At 39.4% G+C, this 25,648-nt stretch overlaps 1 protein-coding gene across 1 annotated transcript in view; it reads left to right on the plus strand.

Annotated features, from left to right (window-relative positions):
* The first annotated feature begins 1,470 nt into the window (after positions 1 to 1,470).
* The window catches only part of MAPK11 (mitogen-activated protein kinase 11), a 30,829-nt gene continuing 6,651 nt past the window's right edge, over positions 1,471 to 25,648 (plus strand). The window contains 9 exon segments of the mRNA XM_056482536.1: positions 1,471 to 2,331; positions 14,980 to 15,109; positions 15,482 to 15,540; positions 16,613 to 16,724; positions 18,932 to 18,961; positions 19,100 to 19,147; positions 21,460 to 21,574; positions 21,693 to 21,764; positions 23,342 to 23,421. Coding sequence (XP_056338511.1) covers positions 1,931 to 2,331; positions 14,980 to 15,109; positions 15,482 to 15,540; positions 16,613 to 16,724; positions 18,932 to 18,961; positions 19,100 to 19,147; positions 21,460 to 21,574; positions 21,693 to 21,764; positions 23,342 to 23,421 — 1,047 coding nt within the window. The 5' untranslated portion in view covers positions 1,471 to 1,930.

The following is a 25,648-nucleotide window of genomic DNA, read 5'->3' on the forward strand; positions in this document are numbered from 1 at the left end:
CCTTCATACCTCCTGCAAAACTGCAACTAAAAGAGAAGAGTCCAGCTGACACAGGAGCTGTCTCTGCCTCTTCCTTCACAGAGCTGGCAAAGATGGGAAAGGCAGCTTGTCAGGGCTTGCTTTATGGAAGGCTTCTGGAGGCTTATAACCTACCTAGCTCTGAGACAGCTCAAATACACTGTCCTTGCATCTTGATGTTTTCCATTATCTCCCTCATTACACACTAGTCAAAGACCATATATGCAGTATCCAATAAAACAAGGATATCAAGCACAATCTCAGAGTCACAATTGCAATACAAATAACTGACAGAAACTCACAGGAGACAGAAAACTTAGAGACCAACTGTAAATATTTACCAATATTAATCAATAATATTAAAAATTAACTCCTGTGGAAATTGCATGATTAAAAGCTTGGGCAGGCATGGACAGATGCAACTTCCAAAAATCATGTCTGCAGTTAGAAAGAAATAATTCAATACACCAAAGCACCTCTAGAGACAAAGTACAACAATAGTTAGCAGGTAGGAGTATTTGTTCCATTTTACCAGTGGAAAACATTTGGAGCACTTACTTTAGGGGCAAGTAAGACGAGGGATGGCAGTGACAGAAATTTGGTTTGGTGTAGTGTTACTGCACTGTTATTCAGTTTTTTTAAACTCCATGCAGTGGTGCTGAGAAAAATAAAATGAATTAATGTATTGTTGGATTTTTTGCACTTTTCACTTCCTTCAAGCACTATGCCCTCAGCATAGAAATTCAAGTAGGGACCAAGGAGTAGTCTGGAGAGAGCTGGAGAGGTCTGCTGCACTAGAGCAGGGTAGAAGTGAGAACTAGACTTGCTTTAGAAGCACTTAGTACTCTTTGAGTGGATGGCTGCAGATAAATGGCTATAGTAGTACCATTCATGTATTTTTTATTTGAAATGCACCCAGCAAACTGCCAAGTTGCTGGTGCTGTTCACTGGAACAGTCCTAGTATGGAAGTCCTGTCATGCAACATGGGCTGAGGTTTCAGAGCCAGAACTTGAACCATCCAGTGTTTGGAGCATCCGTAACACTTGCCTTCTGTCTCATCATGCTCACAACTATTCAAACATACATGTTCTCTACACTCACATTATGTCCTAGCACAAACTGAGCAGCAATTTGTCAAAGTGAAGAGCAATCTATGTATAGGAGGGTTCTGAAAAGCAAGGATTTATATACCACAGTGATTAAAAGACAGGTGTAAAGCAATTCAGTACACTGAATCTATGCAAACAGGCTATGTACAAGGTACTTTCAGGTGCTCAAAGAAGTGTAAGAAGCCATGGAAGGAGAACAATACATAAAGAAATACACTGGTAACATTGCAGTAGTGCTGCAATGATTTAAGAGGTCATTGATGTGATCACTTATTTATTCATCACAATTGAGATATTGTATAAGGCACATTTTGGAGAGAAGAAAACACACAGTAAAGAAGTCAGAGAACCTTTAACTGGTGCATGAATTTTGGACTTTTAAAGTTTTCAATATTATCTGTTATCTTGGGGGCTCCAGTCTTCTCCGATGAAGAGAACTCAGATGATGGCATGCGGGAGTCAATGCGGTAATAGGAAATTCTAGGCATCAGAAGACTCCGAGAAAACCCCCGACCTGCCCGGGGCTCCATCAGTGAGCAGGGGCCGGCCGCACCGGCCCTGCGGACAATACCCCGGCGCAGGGTCACCGCCGCTGTCGCTGCAGCTCGAGCTGGGAAGGGGAACTTCAGGTGGCCGTGGCAAAGCAAGAAAGGTGTCAGCAAGGCTTTAGAAAGCCGGAGAGACACCAGGGGAAGGGCGGGATGAGCGGGCCCGCCCACCACCGCCGGCCCCTTCCCGCACGGTCGGGCAGGGCCGGCCGGTGCGGGAGGCCGCCGCTCCGGCCCGTCACCGCCCCGCTGCGATGCTCCGGGGCGGGATCGGCGCTTCGCCACTCCCCGCAACCCCCGGGTGGCCCCGCGGGGAGACACCGGGTGCCGCCGCGAGGACCCTGCGCCACTTCGCCAAACCCCCTCGTCCCCTCCCCAGCCGGGCTCCCCCGGCCCTGGCCGCTGCCCCCACCCCTTCGGCCTCCGCCTTCTCCTCCCCTTCCCCTCGCGGTCCCTCCTCCCCGCCGGCGCCGGCCGTGCCCGCCTCGACTGAGGGGCGGCTGCCTGCTGCTGCTGCCGCTGCTGGCGGCGGCTCCGCGAAAATGTCCGAGCGCGGCGGCTTCTACCGGCAGGAGCTGAACAAGACGGTGTGGGAGGTGCCGCAGCGCTACCAGAACCTCACCCCCGTCGGCTCCGGCGCCTACGGTTCCGTCTGGTAGGTGCGGGGCGGCGGCACGGGGACCGGGAGCCGGCAGGTGCAGCCGGCGGGCGGCGAGCACGGACAATGCGGGGCAGGCGGGAGCGCCGGGCCGGGCCGGGGTCGTGTGCGGGGAGCGGGGGGCGGCGGCGGGGCGGGGGCGTGTCCGCCGGGCTCCGGGCTGAGAGCCGGAGCTCCCGCCGCTGCCCCGGCCGGCGGCCCCCGGGGCCGGGCATGCCGCGCCGTCACCCGGGCAACCGCGCCCGGGCAGCGCTGCCCGCCCTGCGCCGCTGCCCCGGGGCCGCCCCCGCTGCCGGCTGGTGCTGCTGCCCCGGAGGGAGAATTGCCCCGGAGCCCGGAATCCTGCACAGTCATGGCGGGTCTGAGCGGGGAGCCGGGCTGGGCTGGCCGAGCGGGGTCCGCCGGGGCCACGGAGGGCTCCCCGAGGCCGGGCCCTTCCAGCCGGGGCTGCAGCGGGACATCCCGCAGGGCCCGGGGCGTCCGCGGCCGGGGGAGAGCTCCTGTCCGCGGCCGGGGTAGAGCTCCGTCCGCCGGGGGAGAGCTCCGTCCGCCGGGGGAGAGCTCTGTCCGGGACAATGCGAGCAGCCCCGGAGCGCGGCAGGCGGAGGCAGGGCGCGGGATGCTCGCCCGCTGCTTTCGGGGCATCGCAAATTAGGACAGATTGCCGCCCAAGGGCTCCGGCGTCTCAAGGCGTGCCACATGTTGTCATCGAACGTTTCTCTTTCTTTGATAATTCCTACGTCAGGCTTGCGCTCTCGGGAACTCCCAGTGCAGGTTGGGCTGTTACTTTAGTATTCGGTGCACACTTTACTACGCTTATAAAAGCTTTGAATCAATTTTTGGACATAATAGTGGCGTTTAAGGGTCTTTGAGAAAGGCTCGTGTTTCTTTTGTAAGCTGGGTAAGTGGAATTATGTAAAACAATCCATAATGGGCCTTTAAATGCAGGTGCTACGTTAAATAAAAATACTAAAAAAAAAATTCTTTAGAACTTTGCTTTTTGCCATGCTCCAAACTTATGCAGCAGTCCTCACTTTTTCTCCAGTCAGATGCCAGAGAACATTTATGGAGTTTTGTATTATTTAGTTCATTCTCTAGCTCTGTGAAATGTCCAAGTTTACACATAAATTAGGAATATGCATTTTAAAATACCTCCAACTATCAGCAGAAACACTCGGGACTGGTGTAAAGTATCTTTGAATTCTTCTTCTCTTCTTTATTATTTCTAATTTATTCTTGCACCCGGGAGGTCTAGGCAAATACCATGTGAGAGTCAATACCTGCCATTGTAATTAGCACGTGATGATCTGCTGAGAATAGTTCCACAACAACTTAATTTATTTACACTATAAAAATCTTAGTTTGTGAAATAAAAGAGGAGAAAGTAAACTAAGAGCTGGATGGATATATAGTAGCAGAGTAACTACTTTTGTGTTCCAATTGAAACTGCATTTCTGGTTACTTTCTCTATTTATGCTGACATAGATTTGAGGGAAAGACCTACTTTACTGAATTTTGTAATGAGATGTCAAGACTGAGAAATTGCAGAGGAAGTGAAAACATGTCGTGATTCACTTGCAGCACAGCTGGTGCTTTGGTTTTTGAAACTGCACAGCCAAGGAAATCCTAGTAATTTTTATCAATTGCAAAGCCTAGGAGCTGAGATGTAAGATGGAGACTGGAAGATGCTATAAGAAAGGCTTATTCTAAAATAGACATTCAAAAATAGAATATAGCAATAAAACATTGCTCTATATTAATAGCTTTGTTAACATCAATGAAGTATAAACCCAAACAGAAGCTTGAATGTGAGGAAAAGGTATGCATAGCCCTGAGAAAAGCCATCTATTTTTAGTGTCTATTGAAATTGATTTTTTTTTTTTCTGTCTGTGTGCATGTGCTTTACCCAGGAGACCTACGAGATGCAACCATTCCCTCAAGTAATATGCTATATTGCTTCTGTGAATAGTTGTACTCCTATTCAGTAAAATATCTAAAAACGTATTCAAGTCTTACAGAAACTACTAGAATTAAACAAATTCTTAAGTGCTTTGATGAATAGAAGCCAAGGTTCTGAACTCCAAATGCTGGCTTTGAAATGAGAACAGAATTGTTGTAACAAATTTTTTCTGCCTCAGTGAAGCTGTTCTCTAGGCCTACCCTTTTATTTTTTTTGCAGTAAATTATTGGTCATAACCCATAGACTTGAGTAACTGAATTGATAACTGGTAATAAGAAACATATTGTAAATGCTTGCATTTAATCATCTTTTGCTGGCAGCTCAAAACCAGTAGAACAGTTTGTGTCAGGAGGCTGTGTTTTGGCCCAATTTATTGGCATTTCATATTTGAAATATATTCATGTTTGAGTTAGTAGAATTCATGTTTGAGTTAGTTGCAGATACATCAAATATGCTATGGAGATAGAGATTACTGGTTTAAAACAGATTCACTTTTAGAGAGATATCTGTACCAAGCATAGTGCTTTCCTATCTGGTTTTTTTTGTTTGTTTGTTTGTTTGTTTTTGTTTAGATGTGGAATAGGTAGAAATCCCAAATCTTCCCTTATATAAAGAGCTCTACTGCTTTTCTCACTTTTTAAATGACATATCACAAAGCACATTTGGTTTTGGAAATCCTCCAAACTCTATTGCACTGGCAAGAAGAGTTGCACCTTAGCTTCTATGTGAATCACAGAGAAAACTGTAAGGTCTTTTCCTCAAGTAGTTAATCCATGTAGTACTTTTTGTGTTACTCTTGTACTTTAGCTTTGTGCAAGGCTTTCTTTTACCTGAACTTTTTCCTATGGTCATTAGCAAGTATCAAATTTACATGCACAACTGGTTTGATTTGGAATTGGTTTGTTTTTTTTTTCTTCTATAGCTTTGCCTATCAAGGTGCAATTTTTTATTTTTTTTTTAATTAGACAATTATTTTAACTCTTTCTCAAGCTAAAATTTGGTTAAATTTGAAGTTTTCTTGAAAAGGTGCATTTTTGCTGTCCAGCCTTTATAGCTGTATTTACCTCTCACAGAAATCATAGAGCTGGTTGACTCTTAAGGGGGCAGGCACCAGACCTGCTAACTGAGAGTTTTGCAGCATTTAATTTATTAAAGTTAAGCCATTTAGATAGGAAACAAGATAGTTTGCTTTCACAAGGTAGTCTTAAATTTACAACACTTTCTTTTCAGTTCTAGAGAAAAAGTGACTATGTCTCAGGTAGAACTGAATTTTAAATCGTGTTGCTTATGGTTCTGCTTCTTAAAATAAGAATTCTGGCTGTGTTTGGGTCTTCCAACTGTTCCAGTGATATTGCTTATAAACAGGACCTTTATCCTGGAGCATCTGTGTTTTCCATTTGTGTTGCTCTGGTAGTTCCACAGTGGTTTGATACCTGACCACCTTTTCTCCTGGGAGGTGGCATTACTACCTGCTTGAGAGAGAGCTCCATCTTTTTAAGAGACTTCTTATTATACCACAAATTATGTAACATGTATAGATTTTTGGTTTCCTATTCTTTGGATCTTTTTAAAGCTTGTATGCCTCTTTTTATGCCAGCTTTTGTAAACTATCTTCTAACCTATTTAGCCCTATTTTTGCCTGAGAGGGATTGACAGCATTCTGCAGCATGCTGTCTCTGATCTCTCCAACAGGTTGTTTTCCATTAGCATATTGCAGACTCTGTGTTCTGCCTTCTTTGGAAGAGAACAGACCTTTCAAGATGAACCAAACTGAGTTCAGAATTTCCTCACAGCCATAAACTCCTGCACTGTTTTCTCTGAGTCTGTTGGCATCAATAGTACTTACATTGATTTTAAGACTGTGCAATGCCTAACACCAATTCAGGTGACCTAACACATTTTTAAGAGGAGGCCTGCTGAGTCAGAGTGTAATGGCAGAGGCCTCAGTTCAAAAAAAGCAGGAAGGCTAAGCTGGTGTTAAGTAATTTGCAACACTTCAGCATCACTTTATCCTGTTAACTCTAAGCACTTACTTAGGTTTTTGTCCTGGCTAATTTTGGGTAAAAATGGGGGAAGGTGAAATGGTATTTAGGCTGCAGTTTTGCTTTGAGGAAGTACAAGTGGAAAAATAGAAGCAGAAGGCTCTAATCTTGAAGTTTAACCCCTTATTTCCTGCCATTTACCCCATTCTATCCTTCTGGTTTGAGAGCATTAGCTTGCAATACTGGAACATAACCATGCTGATAACATCCTTTTCACTGTTGAGGAACTCTGAGAAGATACTAGGACAACTCAGTAGTATGTGAGGGTTTTTAAAAGCTGGTATTAATTGACTTTAGACAAAGAGAAAAACTCCTTAATCAAAGATTGTACTTGATGGTTTCAGGGTTTTTTTAAAGTATCTGTTTAGTTACCTGTAATGATACTAAGTGTATGATTTCAACTGTGAGATCACGTTGCTGGAGTTATGCTGTGTATCACTGTAGCACTGCATGCTACTTTAAATAGTGAATGCTGAGACAAACTTTTAGAGTAGTAGTAACACAACTACTGTATGTAAATACAGCTGGAAACTGAAGATGATGTAGATCTTTACAGCTAAATGCACAATCCCAGGTACGTATGGATTTTAGTGGACTCCCTTTGTAATTCTTTCTGATTAAGACTTTTGTTTCCAATACAAACACAGAGGCTGAACTTCATCTTACAAATGGTTATAATTATTGGAAACTTTTCACTCAACATTGTTAAAATACTGCTGTTCCAAGATCTGAGAGGAGTTGTCTATTTTTGGTATGTGGCATTCAGAAGGAAGGTAGTGAAGCCTTTCTTTAGTTGTGCCCCCTCCAGTTGTGACCCCTCTAAGCATATTCAGACACTTGGTTGAGAACTTGGTTGAGATGAAGGCTGATATGAAAGCCCAGTCAGAGGCAGGATACCTCATAAAAGTCAGTATATGTAATAACAATACTTAGAAACAAGGCCTTGAAGGTGAGGTTGCAACAGAGAGGATGACTAAATGAAAGATGTGCACGGTCAGTGTTACTGATGAGAAGAAGGATCTTTGCAGCAGTATTGCTGGAGTGAATGGATGAAAATAAGTGAAGAAGCAAAAAAATGTAGCAGAGTGAAAAAGATCCTCAGAGAAACATAAAGCCATTAGAAATAAAGATACAGTGGGATTTGCATCTACGAAGCCAAAGAAGGTCAAGAACTTAGGTATTTCTGTGAAAGATACATGAAGGAAGACGGAAAGGGTGTTTCTGAGCATTGGCTGGACAGACACTAGGGAGTTAGTTGAGAGTGGCTTTGTGGAGTATTAGGGTGGAATGCAGGTTGCTTGTCATTCCTTTGTCTGGTTTCATCCTGAGTATTTTCCAGCTGTTGGAACAGCTTACTTAACTGACTTGGGAAAGGAAGGGGAAGCAGGATGGTAATTAGTGGCATCAAGGTCCCTATTTTAATTGAGAATGTTTAATAGTACTTTTAATGAAGGAGGTGTTTCTGGAGAAGGATGAGAAAGGCTGGGAACTGCTGTGACAGAGATTCCTGTGTAGGGTGCTGTCACTAAGCTTGTGGAGTAGTTTGGGAGCAGATGATATCTGAGTGTGCACGAGGAGGGTGATAGAGGGGTTTGTAGGAAAGGTGAAGGAAAGACAAGAAGTGGGAACCTTGTATTGTGTGGGGTTTTTTTCACAGTGAATTAATGACATCTTTTTTAGAGAAAGGGGAGGCATGGGATGGTAGTGAGATCAGAGGCATGAGGTCAACCAGTTGTGGCAGAAAGACACAAGGGTCATGGAATGGCATCCTTCTGTGTGGCTGTAAGAATACATTAACAGAGGGTATTCTCTGCAGGTCTCCTCCATCCTTACTTCAATATACTTTTTTGTGGTACATTCCTTCCTGAATACACGAGGCAGCAGTGGCAAAGCTGCCTCCTTTCCTGTCCTGCTGTCAGCCACAATTACAGACTGGGGACACAGTCCCTGTCCCAAAGATCTGAAAGTCTTAGGGCCTAGTTTTTTGCTTTAGTACAGCTTCACAAGGAGCTGTTTGCAATTTCAGAACCTATTTGTTGATTCATACAAAAAATATAATATCTTAGTCGTACCCATACAGTCACGAAGGGAGAGGACATTTCAAACCCCTATGTAACCTGGGAATAAATTTCTACCATTTCATATTTTGGCTGTTGTAGAGAGAGGAAACAGGAAATGTGAATGAGAAGTCGGGGGAGGAAAAGGAAAAAGAAGGACAAAGTATAAGTGAGATTTTGTCTGTATAGATTTATTTAATGTTTTTGAAAGCACTGATATTTTTCATGTTAAACTTTATATCCAGATTTACTGCAAGCAGTTTCTATCTGAAGCTTCAAAACCCACAATGTATAACTACCTGTCAGTCCTTTTTTTTTAATACTGAATGGAAGACATTTGTCACTACCAGTGTACTGGCTTAGTGGCAGCTGACTGATATTCTTGTTTACTTACTGACATTGGGCTTAGGCTCTGTAGAATACATGACTATTTTAGTATCCATGAGCTGGTTGCACATGCTGAGGAAGCTAACAGCTTATGACCCCAACCTTCTGTACGTTTTTCTCACAACCATGATTTTAAATGCATCATTCCCACTGATATGAGCTGTGCTGTCTGTAGCTTCACCTAAAGAGGTGTGACTGCTTCTCTGTAAAGTTATTTAAGTGTTTAAGTCACTGTGGAGGCTTGCGAGACAGATCAAAAAATAAAATATGGCTTGTGGATTCAGAGGCTGATACAGCACTTTTATGGTCATGTTCCATTGAACAAAAACTTGTGATGTATTCACATAAACATGGGAAGAGTATTATTTTTTAGTGTTTTCAATAAAACAAAAAGCCAACATATTTTTATGTTGGTTATAGAACAGTTATGTTGCATATGTAAGAGATTTTGTGGGTTTGTGTTTGATTTAGGGGTAAATTAATCTGAGATAGTTAACAGTCATTGTACTAAAACCAAAACCATTGATGCTAGTGCTCAGCATGGTGTGTTGGAATAATATCCAAGTGAAAGGATGTAATTTTTACAGTACAGTATCCTGTCATCATCAAGCAAGTGGATTTGAGTCTAATGAGAAGATTAACATTTAGTTTCAGAGCTTCCCATTATTAATCCTGTTTTCTCTTGCTAAAGAAAATTTTTCTTTATGGTTTCCTTTTGATGCACATGTATGTTTGTGTTTAGCAAACAAACCTTACAGCTAGCTCTTCCAGAGTGAAAATCACCAGCATGAACTGGCAAAACAGTAACAAAACATTTATAAAGAAGAAACAAATAAACCATTTCCTGGCTTTACTTTATTACTTTACTTAAAATGGCTGTGGGTTAACCTTTTTTCTGTTATCTTGCTTCACTGCCAATAGCTAATATGGTCCATTTTCTGATATTGGATGGATGCTGTGTGTGCTTTTTTCATGACTATTCCATAGCTCAATAAAAAGTAGCTTTTTATTTCAATTAAAAATAAACAATTTCTATTTTAAAGAAGAACAAGATAGGTAAATCCCAGAAGACAAAGCTCGCAAACTAAACCTTGCAAATACAAAATAAAATCCACCTTGTTCATGTGATCGCTTTCTTTCACTTACATGACATTTATGAGAAGTGTAAAAAAGGGTTGTTACTCATTGTAGTGGTAGAACCCAAATCACATTAAATTACTAGACAATGTCCCAGGGCAGGGTTCCTGAGGTCCCCCTTTTCCATTTTACTTGCCAGTGCATGGTGCAGTAAGGGCTGCCTCCATCAGTGATGAGATTCTGAGTGCTCACCCTTCTTCAGTTCTTTCCCCTTCAGTACCTGCTCACATAGACCCTTCTGCTGCTGTTACTTGTTTTTCTCCACAATTTAGGATCTTACAAATTAGAGGACATCTGTCCACAAGGAAGTAAGTTCATGTCTCCTCCAGTGGAAGGAGTGAATGGGTACTTGAAAGGGTGCTGAACTCTGCAGATAAGAATTCAAGATTGTGAACCTGTGTTTTGAGTATAAATTGCATTTTTGGCTTCTTTTTTTCTTTCTTTCTTTTTTGTTGTCTTTCTCTTATCAGTTACATATAATGGGGAATTTTTACATGCTTTGGAGGAATATGACTCAGTGAAGGAAAGAAACTCATGCTGCAGTGAAAGAAACAAAAATAGAATCCTGGGACAATATGGCGAAACACCAGACTCAGTGTCACTGTCTCCATTTGCTGTCTCCAGCATTCTATCCAAGTTTTGGTATTGTGTGTCCAGCCAGTTGTCAAACTTCTGATGGTGTAAAGGTAACAGTGTCACAAGCTGAGACACTGAATTATATTTTTAAAAAATCGGAAAAGTTAGTCTTCTGGTTTTTGCTCCTAACCCCAAATCAGTTGCTTAGATTGCATATACCTAAATAATTTCTACAGCTATAATGCTTCTGAAAGACTTTGTAGACCATCAAAATGTTGTGGTTATCCAGAGTGGTGGAGATGGAATATTGTCTGACACAGGTAACCTACAGCAGATGGGAATGTTGCTGGAGACACAAGACTGGCACCACTTACCACCAACTTTGGGTCATGCCTTCATTCTGCATCAGCTACACCTCAACTGGCTCCAGAAATGAAGAGAACTCATAGACTGAATGCTGCATTCAAGATGAACTTTTTCCAGGCTCTGTGGGTAGTGCTGTGCCCAGCTAGTAAGCTCTCTCTGAGCCCAAAGCATTTGGAATTTCAGGGACTGGCTGTAGTTCAAGGGGACCAGCTGATCCTGGGAAGGATTCTTCCTGCATTGTATACTGGACTTTGCTAAATAGGATACAAGTTGGGTCCAAGTGTGGTTTATAAAATCAGGCTCCTACAAACAGCCCTTCTGCTGCTGAAGCAAATTTGATCCCAAGGACTAAGCAGCCACAGGTGAATAGTGTGCTTCTAGTCCCAAAATCCCTGAGGGGTCTGAGCAGGCTGCACACACGAATGGCCTGTCTGTCCAGTTTTACTGCTCCACAACCACAGAGGATAAACTCCATGGATACTAGGGAAATTACTGTATGTACAGCCTTAGTTATAAAGATCAGCTACCAAAATCCATATCTCATCAAAAGTTATAAAGTTATCTTGAGGCTTTCTGCCTCTTGATGTTGTGGACTGCAGTAGCTTCCTACGTTCAAACTTTTCTCTGAAGTCTTAAGAACTGGGAAAATGTGCATATAACTAAAAATTGATATTTCATCTAGTGGAACTTCAATAGAATTATTAAACGTAGGAGTTGACAACACTAAAAAGGTGAGTCTAATTTAAGCAATGATTGAAAATCACACTAAACCAAAGTCTCTAATCTGTGTGAAAATGATGCCATCCCAGCAGAATAATGGCTTTTTATCCTTGATCTTGAAAAGGAGAGACAGCAAAAAATGTGTCATAACTCTGATGGGTTTTGGGTCAAGAACAATTATATCTGAAAAAGCTATTGGTAAGATTGTTACAAAGTTCTTTCTTTTAACTAAAAAGATCAGGGTAATTCTGTTTCTTTCTAAGTTATGATAGAAAGTCTGTCTAAAGTAGTGTTATTTGGCATTATGATTAAATTTTATAATATTTTGTTTCAATTATTAAATTGTTCTTATGCCAACACATAAGGTTTATTTTTTCTTACTGAGGTGGAGGTGGATGGGAGTGAGCAGGCAGCAGTGGCACTTAGTTGCCACCTGCAGTTAAACCATGACAAAGGGCCTCTAACCCTTTTCTTCCCTGTTAAACCAGTTAACAGCATGGGTTTGGGGTTTTTTTAAGAAGCAATTTTCAGTCATTTTAATCATGCTGGTTACAGGCCCCCAGGGAAGGATTTACAGGTGCCAAGCACAGGTGGGCCAGTATTTTTGCTGTGACTGGAACCAGAGATGTCCTCTCCAGGGACACTCTGAAAGCTGAGCCTTCATGGGGAAATCACACAGAAAGGGGAGAAATTCATCCTGCCACCTAATAGTTTACTCAGTGGCTGATGAGAGATTCAGGAGACAAACCAGATTGTATCTATGATGATATAATAGCAAGACAGAGAGATCTAGTCTAAAAATGTGATCACAGAAGCAGTAGCAGAGTCCTTGAATCTGGCAAACAAGACAGTTCAAAGAACGTGAAACATATTTTTGGATACTTTGCTGTTAATAACTTGAATTATGATGATGGTAAGTCAGGCAAGGACAGAGTCTGAAGGCATTAGCTCTGATTAAAATTTGGTAGTTAGTTGAGTGTGGAAGCACTTATTTACGCCGAGTCCATCCCTGACCCATCCAGCTTCAATGCATGATTTCATGTTGGAGGTCTCAGGACTCAACTTTCCTTTTTCCTTTTTCCTTCTCTCTCCTTATGTGATTCCATCTTGGGTCTAAAAAGCTGCTGTCGTAAGAATTACTGAAGCCAAAAAGATTGTGCTTTGTACCATCTAAAAGCTTTGCAGCCTTGAGTCATACAAAGGATAAAAAGCAATTCATCTTGAAGACCAGTGATTTTTAAACCACTGAAACTCACATTTGAACTTAGAATTGGGAGGAGAGTGATGTTTAGCATGATAATGGGATTTAAAATCTAGTTCTTCCTGGCCTTATATAATGTGTACAGTATTTCACAAACTGGTACAAGCATTAGTGGGAAGATTTGTGAATTATGAGAAAAGCTGAGATGTTAAGCAAACTGCTGTTTTGAGCAATGTTATTTATTTACCTGGATAAACATTTCTTTTCCCCAAAAAATTGGAAAGGCTATGGACAGTGTGCATTTGTGAGACTTAGCAGTGTTCTCCAGTGGCTTTGTTGCCCATGACTAAACACAGGGCAATTACATTTAATCTTTGTTATATTAGAAGCTAAGCATTGACTTCCTTTTTATTTCTTTAGAACCTTCATGTTGTCCTTGTGGCTAGTCTTGTGGAATTTAGGATATTTCTGTTGTCAGTTCTTTTCACACTCTGTTCCTTGAGCTGCTCCATATAATTAAGCTGCACAGCATCTTCATATCCTGAATAAATCTGTCCCTGCCCCACTGTTGGAACAATTTTCTCTGTTGTATCCCTTCCATCCACTCATCAGAGTGGATACCAGTCTCCTTCTTCCTACGCATTCTTTCTTCTGCTCAGGAAATGCTCTTTCTGAGGTGCTCAGCAAAACCACAGCACTCTACGCCTTTAAAACTTGCCAGAAGATCAGCTTCTGTGATGCTTGCAAAAAACTAGCTAAGTAATCAGCTTATCTATGTCATTTATCTCATGAGCGACTCCTTCCTTCCATAGTGCCTGCAGGAAACTTGTTGATTAAATCTACTTGCATCTATTCTGTCTTTATGAAATTCTGGATTGGCCTTGTGGAGGTTGGGTTAATTCTAGGACACTCACCTTTTGGATGCCCCTGTTCTTCCTGCATGTTTGTTGATTGTATTTTTTGTTTCTTCTGATTAGAAACACCTCCTTGTCCTGCAGATAGAGGCTTTGCTCTTTACTTGGCTCTCCATGACTTTAGCATTGCACCAAATGCATGTCAGAGTCCACCTATTTGGAGCTGACTGTAGGCTTAGTGTATTAGTTTGGAAGCTACTCCAGGCACCATCAATGTTTTTGTCTCTACAATGATTTGTGAGAGTGTTTAAAACACTATGCAGAAGAAGTTAATAGCATTTGATGTGACTGCTGGCTGTTGATATTCTACTCCATGTGTTTTTCTTGTTATTTAATTTTCTGTTTGTAACTTAAAAAAAGTTTTGTAAGATAAATGTGTGGGAAGGTTCTTGATTTGTTAGTGCTCTCTATCAAGTACACATAGTGTTATCCACTCTTTAAACTGAGAATTTCCTGATACTTCAATTGAACACAATTATTTAACGGGTAAGAGTAACCACTGAGAGAAATATTTTTCTTCTTAAGGGGGAGTAACAGAATGTTTTTGTAATTGTACTATGTAGTGTCATGAAGTAATACATGCAGGGGATCATTTTAATCCCTGTGCTACATATCAGACATAATTTTTTATAGCTTGTACTTGTCATGTCTTTCTAATGTCCAAAAAAGTGTGGGTCTCCCTTGCTTGAAAATACTGACTTGTATATTTAGTGTCTTCTTCAGCAGGGCACCTCCATCTGTGGGATGTTAAGCACATGCTGTGGATATGTGGGCTGGAGTATAAGATGTGCCCATTCTTCACTTGCTGGGAAGGCATGGCCATGGTTATCTCAGCATCCTAACTTGATACCAGTTTGGGGACATTATCGTCTATCAAGCTAATTGTTACATAATAATTAATATTCATAGATACAAAGGCAGTGTTCCTCTAATTAGTAAAGGTTCCAATTTGCTCAGTAAGAACAAACTTCAGTTTGAATCCCCTATGAGCCTTGCCTTGGAGCTGGAGGCTGGAGCTGCACGAATTGAGCTAATTGTCTGGTTACTTTTCCTGCCATTCGGGGAAAGGGTTGTCTGGGGATGAGTCCTGAACAGTACCATAAGCATTAGTAATTTGCTAGATGGAAAACAAGGGACCTGTGTTTGAATACTCAGCAGTTACTGCTGACTAGCTCCCTGGAGGGGGTGAGAGCCCTCAGGAGAATACAGCTTCCTTCAGTGAACCAGTTGAGAGCTTTGCTGTAGAACATGCCATCAATGTGGACTTTTTCTTTCCCTCTTCCAGCTCAGCTTATGATACCAAAACAAGACAGAAGGTGGCAGTGAAAAAGCTTTCAAGACCTTTTCAATCACTTATCCATGCCCGGAGGACCTACCGAGAACTTCGGTTGCTTAAGCACATGAAGCATGAGAACGTAAGTGGAGAGTGAGTTCTTCCCTTTGGCTTTCCATTACAAAAGCTTACAATATAGCCTTAATTTCAAGAAAACTCATGAAAGTGTGCATAATCTAAAGTATAACAGTTGTCTAAGGCATGTGTCAGCTTTGCTGTAATGTGACATTAATTCTTCTGACTTTATCTTTTTTTTACTCTTTGTATTAAGATTGTAATTAAGATGGCTGAGGTGATACCTGAGGTGATACTATGTCAGTTTTCAGGATGACCATATGTCATGTTTTTGTAAGTTTTTCCCAAAAGCGTTGAGCACTGTCAATACAAATTACATGTTGCTTTTCAGGTTTGTAAAAATAAAATGTCACTTCCTTCCCCTTCTTTCACCTGACAGGTTATAGGACTGCTAGATGTTTTTACACCTGCAACATCAATAGAAAACTTCAATGAAGTGTAAGTAATTTTTTTTTAAATCATTCTGGCTAGTTCCTAAGTAAATGAATATCATTCTGGTTTTAAAAAGAAAGAACATGCATTTCTAAAAGACTTTCAGCCAGTCAGCTTTGTAAAAATCTTTTTGCAACTTTTCCCACAAAATAGTAGGCAGGGAGATAGACCTGATTTTTGTACTTTTCTAAATGAAAATTTAAATTATTTAAATTAGATGAAAGGTATATGGTAAATGTTTTAATGCTGCATAAATGCCAGGAAACTTAAAACTTTTTCAGTTCAATTGTGTGTTTATAACCTGTAGATTGTTTTTTCATACAGAAATGGCAGAGTTCAGGAATGAAGGAAGGTATTCTGTTAGTTAACTGAGATAAGGTAAATTTAGGCTAGAGTCCTGGCTAATGTAAAACTAGGTATATTTTGGTGTGACTGGAACATACAATCTATGCTGATTTCCTTTTGGTTGTAATTGTATAAGCACTTAAGTAAACAATTTAGCAGAGGAAATAGTAATTAACATGTTTTTGTCTCAGTGGAAATTAGTGACCAAACCCCTTTGACTCTGGGGCAAAATTACACAAATGGGAATTGGGTATGACGGATGCATACTTTTGTTCTAGCACTGCATTTGGAAAAGAACCAATGTTTCTTCAAAATTTGTTGAAAAATAAAATTTCCAGTGGGAACAGAGAGGGAAGTTACACAAAACACTCTCATTTCTACTACCCTCCATCATCAGATGTTCCAGGGCCCTTCAGGTCCTGTAGTTTTGGTGTCTCAGGCTGGCACTTTGGTGTTGAGTGAGGCTTCCTCTTCATCAAAAAATATGTTGCATCTATCACTGCTGTTGTGTGTCATGGAGAAAACAGAGGTAAAAGCTTCTAATATACTGCAAGGATTTTTCTTTTTCATTATGTTAAGTCTCATACCAGTGATTGCATTATTAGAACTCATAGATGATTTAAAGGATCCAAAATGTGGAAAAGGAACCTACATGGCCTGTGTGGATACTCTTCCAGAAGAGTTGATGTTCTGCCTCTATGTTGTTTTTTTCCTCACTTCTTTATTTTCACAGGTATCTTGTGACAAATTTAATGGGTGCTGACCTGAATAACATTGTGAAGTGCCAGAAGTTAACAGATGATCATATACAGTTTCTCATCTATCAGTTACTTCGAGGTCTTAAGGTACTGTCTGAGTCCAGGAATCTAAATGTTGTAGTAATGAGTCAGCAATCTAAATGCTGTAAGAACTGGTTGGTTGCAATGAGCATACTTAAACACTGTTTTTTTTTAATGTCTTACAAGTGTGCAATAGTAGCAATCATTTCAGAAATTATCAGATAATTTTTCTAACTGGAAATAAACCCCCAGGCCTACCAGTGTTGACATGCGCAATACATGTGAATACACCCCTTGAAAATTAGATCAGTGTCTATTTCAGTTCCTATTGCAGGATAATAACATGCTATATAATGTCTCAAAATTCTGAAGAATGTGAAATGGATAAAGAACAATATGGAAAGTAACTCACATTTGTGCTTTGAAAGACATGAGGCACTTTGAAAAATCACAGTCCTGATTTTTGTAGAGAGTGTTACGTGGATGAATAGATAACCAAGTTAGTTGGGTCTTTTGGGAAATGTCTGGAAGTAGAAATTCATCCCAGCAATGTATGATGCTGCACACAATCACTTAGGATTTAGTCTGCCTGTAAAGTCATTATTTCCTTTAATCATATCAGTTAAAATTTATACACTTTAATAACACAGGTGATTGGCAATGAATCTACAGCTAAATTTTCTTCCTAAAGAATCAAATTATGTATCACTTTGATGATGCAACATGTAAATGTCTACAAACAGAAAAAGATGTAGGTAATGCTTCCTGTTACTAGGTGCTAAGCTTTTTCTCTGACCAGTATGGATTTTCCCAAGATATAAGCAAACAGAAAAGAGAGGTCAGCAGCTTTACTAGCTAACTTAACAGTAATTGATATTTTAGACATGGAAAATAATTATGTTTGAAAGCAAGCCATGGTAAATACTGGCTCTGAAATATACTTATTACATGATTTTCAGCAACTCATCTTGTGCCTGAGACAATAATTCTTATTCATGCATGCAGATTCTGTCACTTTAAGTGCAGATTTTAGTGAATAAAAATTGCACAACTGAGCCCTTAATTGCTTTGTCTCATTTACGTGAGTTAATAGCTTAGTTAGGAAAATTGATTCTGGCATTAATTATCCAGCTTGTGGTTTTGAATATAAGTCTATGTTGTGTCAAAGCTAAGTAATAGTAAGAATTGTGCTCTAAGTGAATATTAATTTCAAAAATGCACTCAGGTGCATTTCTGGCTCTGTTTCAAAGGGGAGGGGTGGCTCCTCTTTCTGGAATTGAAATTCTCATGAAATTCTCATATCTCATTAGTCAAAGAACATTTGATCCTGTATGTGACTGCTTGGGGGCACCAGGAGGAGCTGCTCTGGTTGTCTCAGCAGAGCAGGGACACAGCTTCTTCTGTTGATAGCAGTTTTGACTTCCTGTCCATTCAGCTGCCTGCAGCTGCTGTGAGGAGCACTGAGAGGTAGTCCTGCCTTCTGATAAACAGTTCTTAGCTCTGGAGCATGAATAATGCTCTTGTGTTCTCTTTTAAGTTTTCCCAGTTGCTATACAGGTTTTGTGTATAATCCCTTCTCCAAAAAAAGGTGAATTCACTTCTAGAGAATAGAAGGTTTTCAAGGCCCTGCTCATGCTGGTTGATAAGATCATAGATAAACTTGCTGTTAATCCTAACTAGAGAAGGATAGGTAATGGCAGAGTAAGCTGTTCTCAGTTTTTTATTTTAAATGTTTTATGTAAAATAGCAGAGACATGAAATAGCCACTGAAGTACTGCATTGAAAGTAGATCTGAAGTACTGCTGTGACTTAGGTGGATATTTTGGTCACTAACCTGTCCCAGAGTGCAGGTGTGGCTGCTTTCACCCACATCAATGTTCACAGTATGGGAAGGTGACTTATATCATGTAGGAGTCAACCATAGGCCACTGATTTTACTAGCCACTAGCTGATCTATATGGACATCCAGGGAAGGCTGGAACAAATTCCAAATTTATAAGAGCCTTTATACAGAAGAATCACTGTGAATGCTGCTTTTAATGGTAGAATATAGTCTTCATGATTACCTTTATTGAAATATCCAATTTTGGATAAGACAAAACAGGAAGGTTTTGAAGTTTGACATACCTCTGATCTGAAAACATGGTATGACGTATTTTCTGTGTATAAAACAGTCAGTCTCAGAAGCAAAAAGATAAGACAAGTGTCTTTGACCTCCCTTCACCTCTAAATTCAAATCTTACGGGTGTTTTTTTTTTTGTTTTGTTTCACAGTATATTCACTCAGCTGGGATTATCCATCGGGTGAGTTCAGTTTTTGAGGTAATGAAAATGAATGGACTGTGTCCCTCTGTGCATCAAATCTGTTACTAAGACATAGTTACAATATATTTTAAAAAGTTGAAGTAGTACTGAAGTGACTAACTCTGTGTTGTGCTACAGGACCTGAAGCCCAGTAACCTAGCTGTAAATGAAGACTGTGAACTGAGGGTAGGTATCATGCTGTTGTAACAGAGTGTTGCAAAACCTCTCAAGATTACAGTTTTCTAAGAAAACGTTAATCACCATTTTTATGGTTCATTCCATTAATTTCAGCTGTTTGCTACTTGCCCATTTCTGTGACTATGTGTTGTCATCCAAATGTTAATTTAATATGATTACAAATGTCTTTGCAAAATCCTTATGTACCCCACAGGTGCTACATAGATAATAGTTCGACCCCTGAGTGAGTATTTAACTGAGTATATCTTGAGAGTCTGACCTGTAATATGTATCTTCATCTGCCATATAGATGAAACCTCGTAACAACTTTCATTTTTGTATCTATAGAACATACAAGCTAAATTAAATAATGGTGGCAAAAATATACTAAGTATTACCAGTTACAGGCAGTTAGACAAACAAACTAAAAAAGCCCAACCAACCAAAAAGAACCCTATATTCCTTGCTTCCCAAATGTTATTTTGATGTACACATCTTGGTGTGTCTGTGTGATATGATACTACATAGTAAGCATGAGACTCTGGAGGAGGAAAAGATGTCTTGTAGCTTTCTAAGCTTTTAAGCTTAAGAATGAGAAGTTAAACATTTCTCCAGGGCAGCCAGAAACATCTTTATTCCTGTTTCTAATACTCTGATGTAATCACTTTATTCCAGCTGCAAGGGATTTAAGAAAAGACTCCAAATGCCACAAGATCAGCAAAAAATCACAGTAATGAGTAAGAGCAGTGCAGTTAGGTTCTTGCATTAATCCGGATCTGTGGTGAGAAACTGTAGTTCCTGTTTGATTTAGTGACACTTGCAGATGCTCAGCAAGTTTACTGATTATCTCTTTAATGTCTTCATGCATGTATGTTCAGCATCTGTGAAATTTTGTGGGTCATCTGTGTTTGATCATCTACTCTAAAATGTGTACTTTATTTTTGTACTGTAAGTAAAGGAGACTTTTACTGTCTTTTTCTATTATTATGAAATCTGTACACCTCCCTGTCTAGCATTTGTTACGCTGCTCTCTGCTTTGTTTATATTTATAGCTTTACTTCCTCAAATTATTTTTAGCAGGACAAACTAGTAGATATTTCCAAGTACTTGCAAAAAGGAAATAGAAGGAAAGTATGTGTGTATGTGCATACACTTGATGGAAAGGATAAGCTGTTAAGGAAAAATATTGCCAAAATCCTTATAAAAAAAGGCATTAGTGTTTGAGTTTCACACCATTATTTGTGCTTGTTTGCCTAATGCATTTTTCTTAACTTACTTAAGAAATAAATTATGCTTTTAAACTAGACTGGAAATAAAGATGTTAATTATTTATATCTTAATATTTTTCTTTAGGCTTTTTGTATCTTTTAATTGGATTATGACTGAAGAATTTTGAATTATACTCTTGAAATTTTCTTATTCCCTATGAAAAGGATTAGCCATCAGCTTAATAAATAATCCTGGATCTCATCACAGGAGATATTCAATGATCTTATGTTTCTATGTGAAGAGATGCTGGCTTGCCCAGATGACTGACTTAGCAGCACTGAGGCTCAGATGGCATCCTTTCAAGGCAGTCACTCTTAGAGCTGGGATCCATAACTAGTGGGATGTAGATTAACCAGAGAATAGAACAGAAAGCAAGGAAATGAGATGGGAAAATTCAGTTGAAATAACCTCCCATCAAGGTAAACTTAACAAGGGAAAGAGTCTGCAGGGGATCATATTCCAATCAAGCTTCTGTGTACATAAACAGAGCTCCTTTGTTTTGGTGGGCAAGTTCTACTGAAAACAAATGGGGTGTGATTTGAATTTACATTGTTACACAGGATAAACATTTCTCTCGTAGTAGCATCAGGATAATGTGTGATTTGAGTAAATGCTTAGACATAAGAAAATTAGACAACAGAAATTGTGCAGATTTGTGATCAGCTTATTTGGTCTTTAAATGGCCACTGGCACTTGCTGTTAGTGTTTTACACAAACACTCCCAAATGATAATAGTACTTCATTTTTTATAGCAACAGTGTTTATTTTTAATAAATGAATGTCAGTGGAAAATTGAACTCAAGGCAAAATATAAATTCTGCCTTGGAGAACAAAGCACCAGGTTCATTACAGTGGAAATATCTTTATGCAGCACCAGAGGCTGCACAGATACAGCAGGGAGAGCAGATGAGCTCATCTGCAGAGTGCTGCTGTTTCACTTCACCCATTGTGAGGGACTACAGAAAACTCAGTAATGAGTAATGGGAAAATAAGGACCTGTTGCAAAAGTGAAAGGGGTTTTTTAAAACTATTATTTTATTTTTATTCTGTAGATTTTAGACTTTGGTTTAGCTCGTCAAACCGATGATGAAATGACTGGATATGTTGCAACAAGATGGTACAGAGCTCCAGAAATTATGTTAAACTGGATGCACTACAATCAAACAGGTAAAATGTGAAGGCTTTTATTTTGCTACAGCTGGATGTAGTGAGTTTTAACCAAGAAGCAGTTGTGTTTAAGGATCTCTGATTCATTATACACACTTCTGTCTCTGTTTCTTGGCAGTTGACATATGGTCGGTTGGATGTATCATGGCAGAGCTATTGAAGGGAAAGGCTCTATTTCCAGGAAATGATTGTATCCTTAACATAAAACTTAAAATGGAACTAAAAAAATACTTTCTATTTCTTCCTTTTTTTTTTTTTTTTTTCCCCTAAGGACTTGAGTGTTTCTATGGACATGGTTTTGAGGTAATAAACTTGTAAAAGAATAAACAATTTGCTAATCTTTCAGTTCAGTGTATATGACAACTGAATATGAGACCCACTGGCAGAATAAAAGCCAGTAACAGATGTTCCTAAACACCAGAAAGTTACATTTATTCTTTTGTGTATCTGTATTTAAATAATAACCTAGTTACAACAGGGTAGATTTCTTCCATGTGTGGATGTTATTGAAACAACATATGCTAAAACTGAAGCTGAGTAAAAGCACTATTTTTTCATCAGCTAATACAATTTAACAAAATAGAACTGCTTTTAGGCTGAAAGTTCCAGAAAATGCAAATGAGTTAACTTTTAAATAATGAGTGAATTAATAGGTCTGTTGTGTCCTATTATATTAAAAGAAGCAAGTAGTTCCAGGAATGCCACAGGAGCAACAAAGCCTTTTCTTTTCTGCAGCACTGTTCTGTGGTCCCTGATGGAGCATCAGGGATTTCCATTGGCGTTTCCTGTGCTGGCAGGAGCAAAAAAGAGATGTTTCTGAGGAGAGCAATAAAATAATAGAAGAAAACTGAAGAAAAACACATATTAAGGAATGAGGAAATAACTGCATCAAGCTTTTATTATGAGAAACAAAAGCACATTCCTTCTGTACTGAATATTGACATTTCTTGCTACTCTGAAACCCCTCAAAAACAAACACTTCTGCTAATACTAAGCTGTTGCTGGGTGCAAAGCATCATGACATTAGAATTGCACTGGCCTTTCTGTTGTGCTCAGCATCATTAGACTCTGTTGTAACCACAGGCATTCTCCAGGTATATCATCATTGGGAGATGACTGTCCTCAGACTGTTTGATTACATGATATGTGGTATTTGGAAAAATCAATATATCTATAGTTAGCAATAAATAAGATTTTTTTTGTCATAAAATATTGTCTACAACTATATGATTATGTCAATTTAAATAAAGCTGTAAAATAATCTTGAATCTCTGTAAAAATGTAGTATACTTTACAGGTCCTAGGTGACAATGAAAAATTACCATTTTCAAAGTTTTTGATCTTGAGACCTATATAAAGCAAATATTTAAAGATACTAAATAAGAACTTTTCACTTGCCACTCTTCAGATTAGTAATCTAGGCCTATGAGCTGTGTATCATATTAGACAGATCTTCAGAAATCCCTCAGATCACTGAAACATTAATATGCTATTAAGATTAAGTTTAAGAATGTAATAAATTGGGAACTAGGACAGAAAAGCAATATTTTTTAGGCAGCTGCCATACCTGGCAAGTTAATATAGTACAGTAGAGAATTTTGTGCTCCAGGACTAGTCTTAAGTGGGTATGAATTCATATCTTTCCATGAGCTGTGGTGGAATTGTCTCGCTGAGTGGTTTTAAGCATCATGGTTATGTGCATGGAAGGTCATTAACTGTCTAAACCCAGAAGGACTGTGTGCTGTTTATTTCCCTGAAATTATGCAGATATCGATCAACTAAAGAGAATAATGGAAATTGTGGGCACACCCAGTTCAGAACTTCTGAAAAAAATATCATCAGAACATGTGAGTTCACAGCTTCATTCAGTTAACTGACTTTCTATCATTCTTTCTCTAACTGGCATTGTATGTCACTGCCTGTGTTACACAGAGACTCTGATTTGGAAATGAGCAAATACCTTAAAATGATCTCTGGTTTTTGCTACTAGAATGTCACCATTCAAAAAATAGCTTTTGGCAGCATTCAGAATGTCACCTGGATAAATTTTGATGCTTGTTCTCATGTACTCAGTTTTTGCAGAGTTAAGAAATTAGTCTTTATGATCTTTTAAATTGCTCATCATTAAATTATTCTTATAATTTAAAAAAATCAAACTGGTGCTCAGCTCAGAGCATTATATTATTGCTAATAAATCTGATGTCTCTGTAATTTGTATGTTTTCCATTGTTGTAAGGTTTCTAAACACAGATGTATCTGAATCAAATAACGTGTGTTCTGCATCAGTGCTCTATTTAGATCCCTAATTTGAAAATTGTATTTATTCATCTCTCTAAATGCTTGCATGAAGTCCAATTTCTTGATCATATTCATAGTTAAGAGTGGTCTTTTTAACTTTCTATGTGACTTCTTTAAAATAGTAATCTAGTAAATGAACAATTTTCACTTAATTCTCTGCTTAAGTGACACTGAGAAGATTCATTGTAAGCAGTAACTGTGGATAGGTGAGGAATGAGATGTACTATTGTTTGATAAAGGCAGGTGATGGGCACAGTGTAAGAGTTCAGATAAACACCAGCACACAGATACCTCCTGAGCTGCAGTTGTTTTCTTAAACCTCTTCTGTATACACCTCAGACTAATACTAATGATTATTTCTCAGCCTGTGTATATACTGACAGTTTTCCTTTAACCTTACTAATGAATACACTAGTGGGTTAAGTAAGCAGGAGCAGTAGGAGAGCCAGAGCAAGCCCTGTATTTCTAGAAGGTCCAAGCATAATGAAACCTTATCATCACAGGCCAATACACAGTCCCAGAGTTTTTGGGTACCCAGCACCTATGAATGGCTGGGGCAGGAGGCTAACTGAGCATCCATCCTTTTTCTAGGGACTTGCATCAACCAACAAATCTCAGACTGTGCATGTCCTAAATGTAGGTCCTTGTAGAGTCTCGTAGGTCCTTTTGTAGCCTTCATGTGTTACTAAGATCCTACGGGTTTTGCTGTAACACATTGTCAGTAGTGTATGCAAATGTGTTATTACCCACAACTAGTGAGCTTTTTGATTGTGAGAGTAACACCTTAAATACTTAGTGGAAATAGTACATGCTTTGTTCTTTTAATTTCTTGTGTTTCAGAGCATACATCAGTGAGGTACAGGAATACTGAAACTATTTTATTTGGGCTAATTATACCTTTAGAGCACAGGCAGAACACAAAAACCAGGTTAATGAACGGGAGTGCTGCTAGGTCACCTCTGAGCTGCTGCTGCCTGATTAGAGGAGCAATGTCAAAGGAGATGCATACCTTTCTTGGAGGTAATTGCCAGCTGCAAGGGAGTTTCTTCATTCTAGTTCTTCTTTACCATGTAGTTTGGCCTTACTGTTTAGATATTTCTTAATGCAGCTTGCAGACATGGACAATTTCTTAACATTCCTGTAACAGCAATATCAGAGATTTGCTGAAATACTTAGCCTATTTTCAGTTATAAGTAGAGGATTAAAGAACTGGAAACTAAAAGATCAACCTCCTTGGATGTTTCAGCACAAGTTACTGAGGCATTTTTCAGTGTTCTATGTTAATATGAACATGTTCATAAATATGTTTAAATGGTAACTGCATATTAGAATAATTTAAACATTGGGATTCTCACAGGTTTCTGTGGTGAGTATATAATCTGAGGGGCAGGCTAGTAAGTGCACTTTGATAGGTCTATGTTGTTTTCTGGACAAGAGTGGAGGTAATTTTCACAGCATCATTGTTCAGTCATGTTAGGATTAGTTGTTGATTAGTTGCTGTTTTCCATAGGCCGAGGATGCTTAATTAGCCTTCTGCAGATAGTGTCCTTCTAACAGGACTGCTAAATGTGAAGAGATGTCTATGTAACACAAACATGTTTTAAAAGAGTTAGGGTTTGTCCAAGGACCAGCTGAGTTTTTTCATGGATTTAGGGAATAGCCATCTGCTTATTTTTTGACAATTCCTTTTTAGAATTCCTCTGTTCTGTCTGATCCAAGTGTGCAGCCTCTTCTCTTGCCAACCTGTCTACCTCAGCCTAAAAATTCGTAGTTCAT

This window comes from Oenanthe melanoleuca, chromosome 1A (assembly GCF_029582105.1).
Source record: "Oenanthe melanoleuca isolate GR-GAL-2019-014 chromosome 1A, OMel1.0, whole genome shotgun sequence".
In the NCBI taxonomy this organism is placed as follows: Eukaryota; Metazoa; Chordata; class Aves; order Passeriformes; family Muscicapidae; genus Oenanthe; species Oenanthe melanoleuca.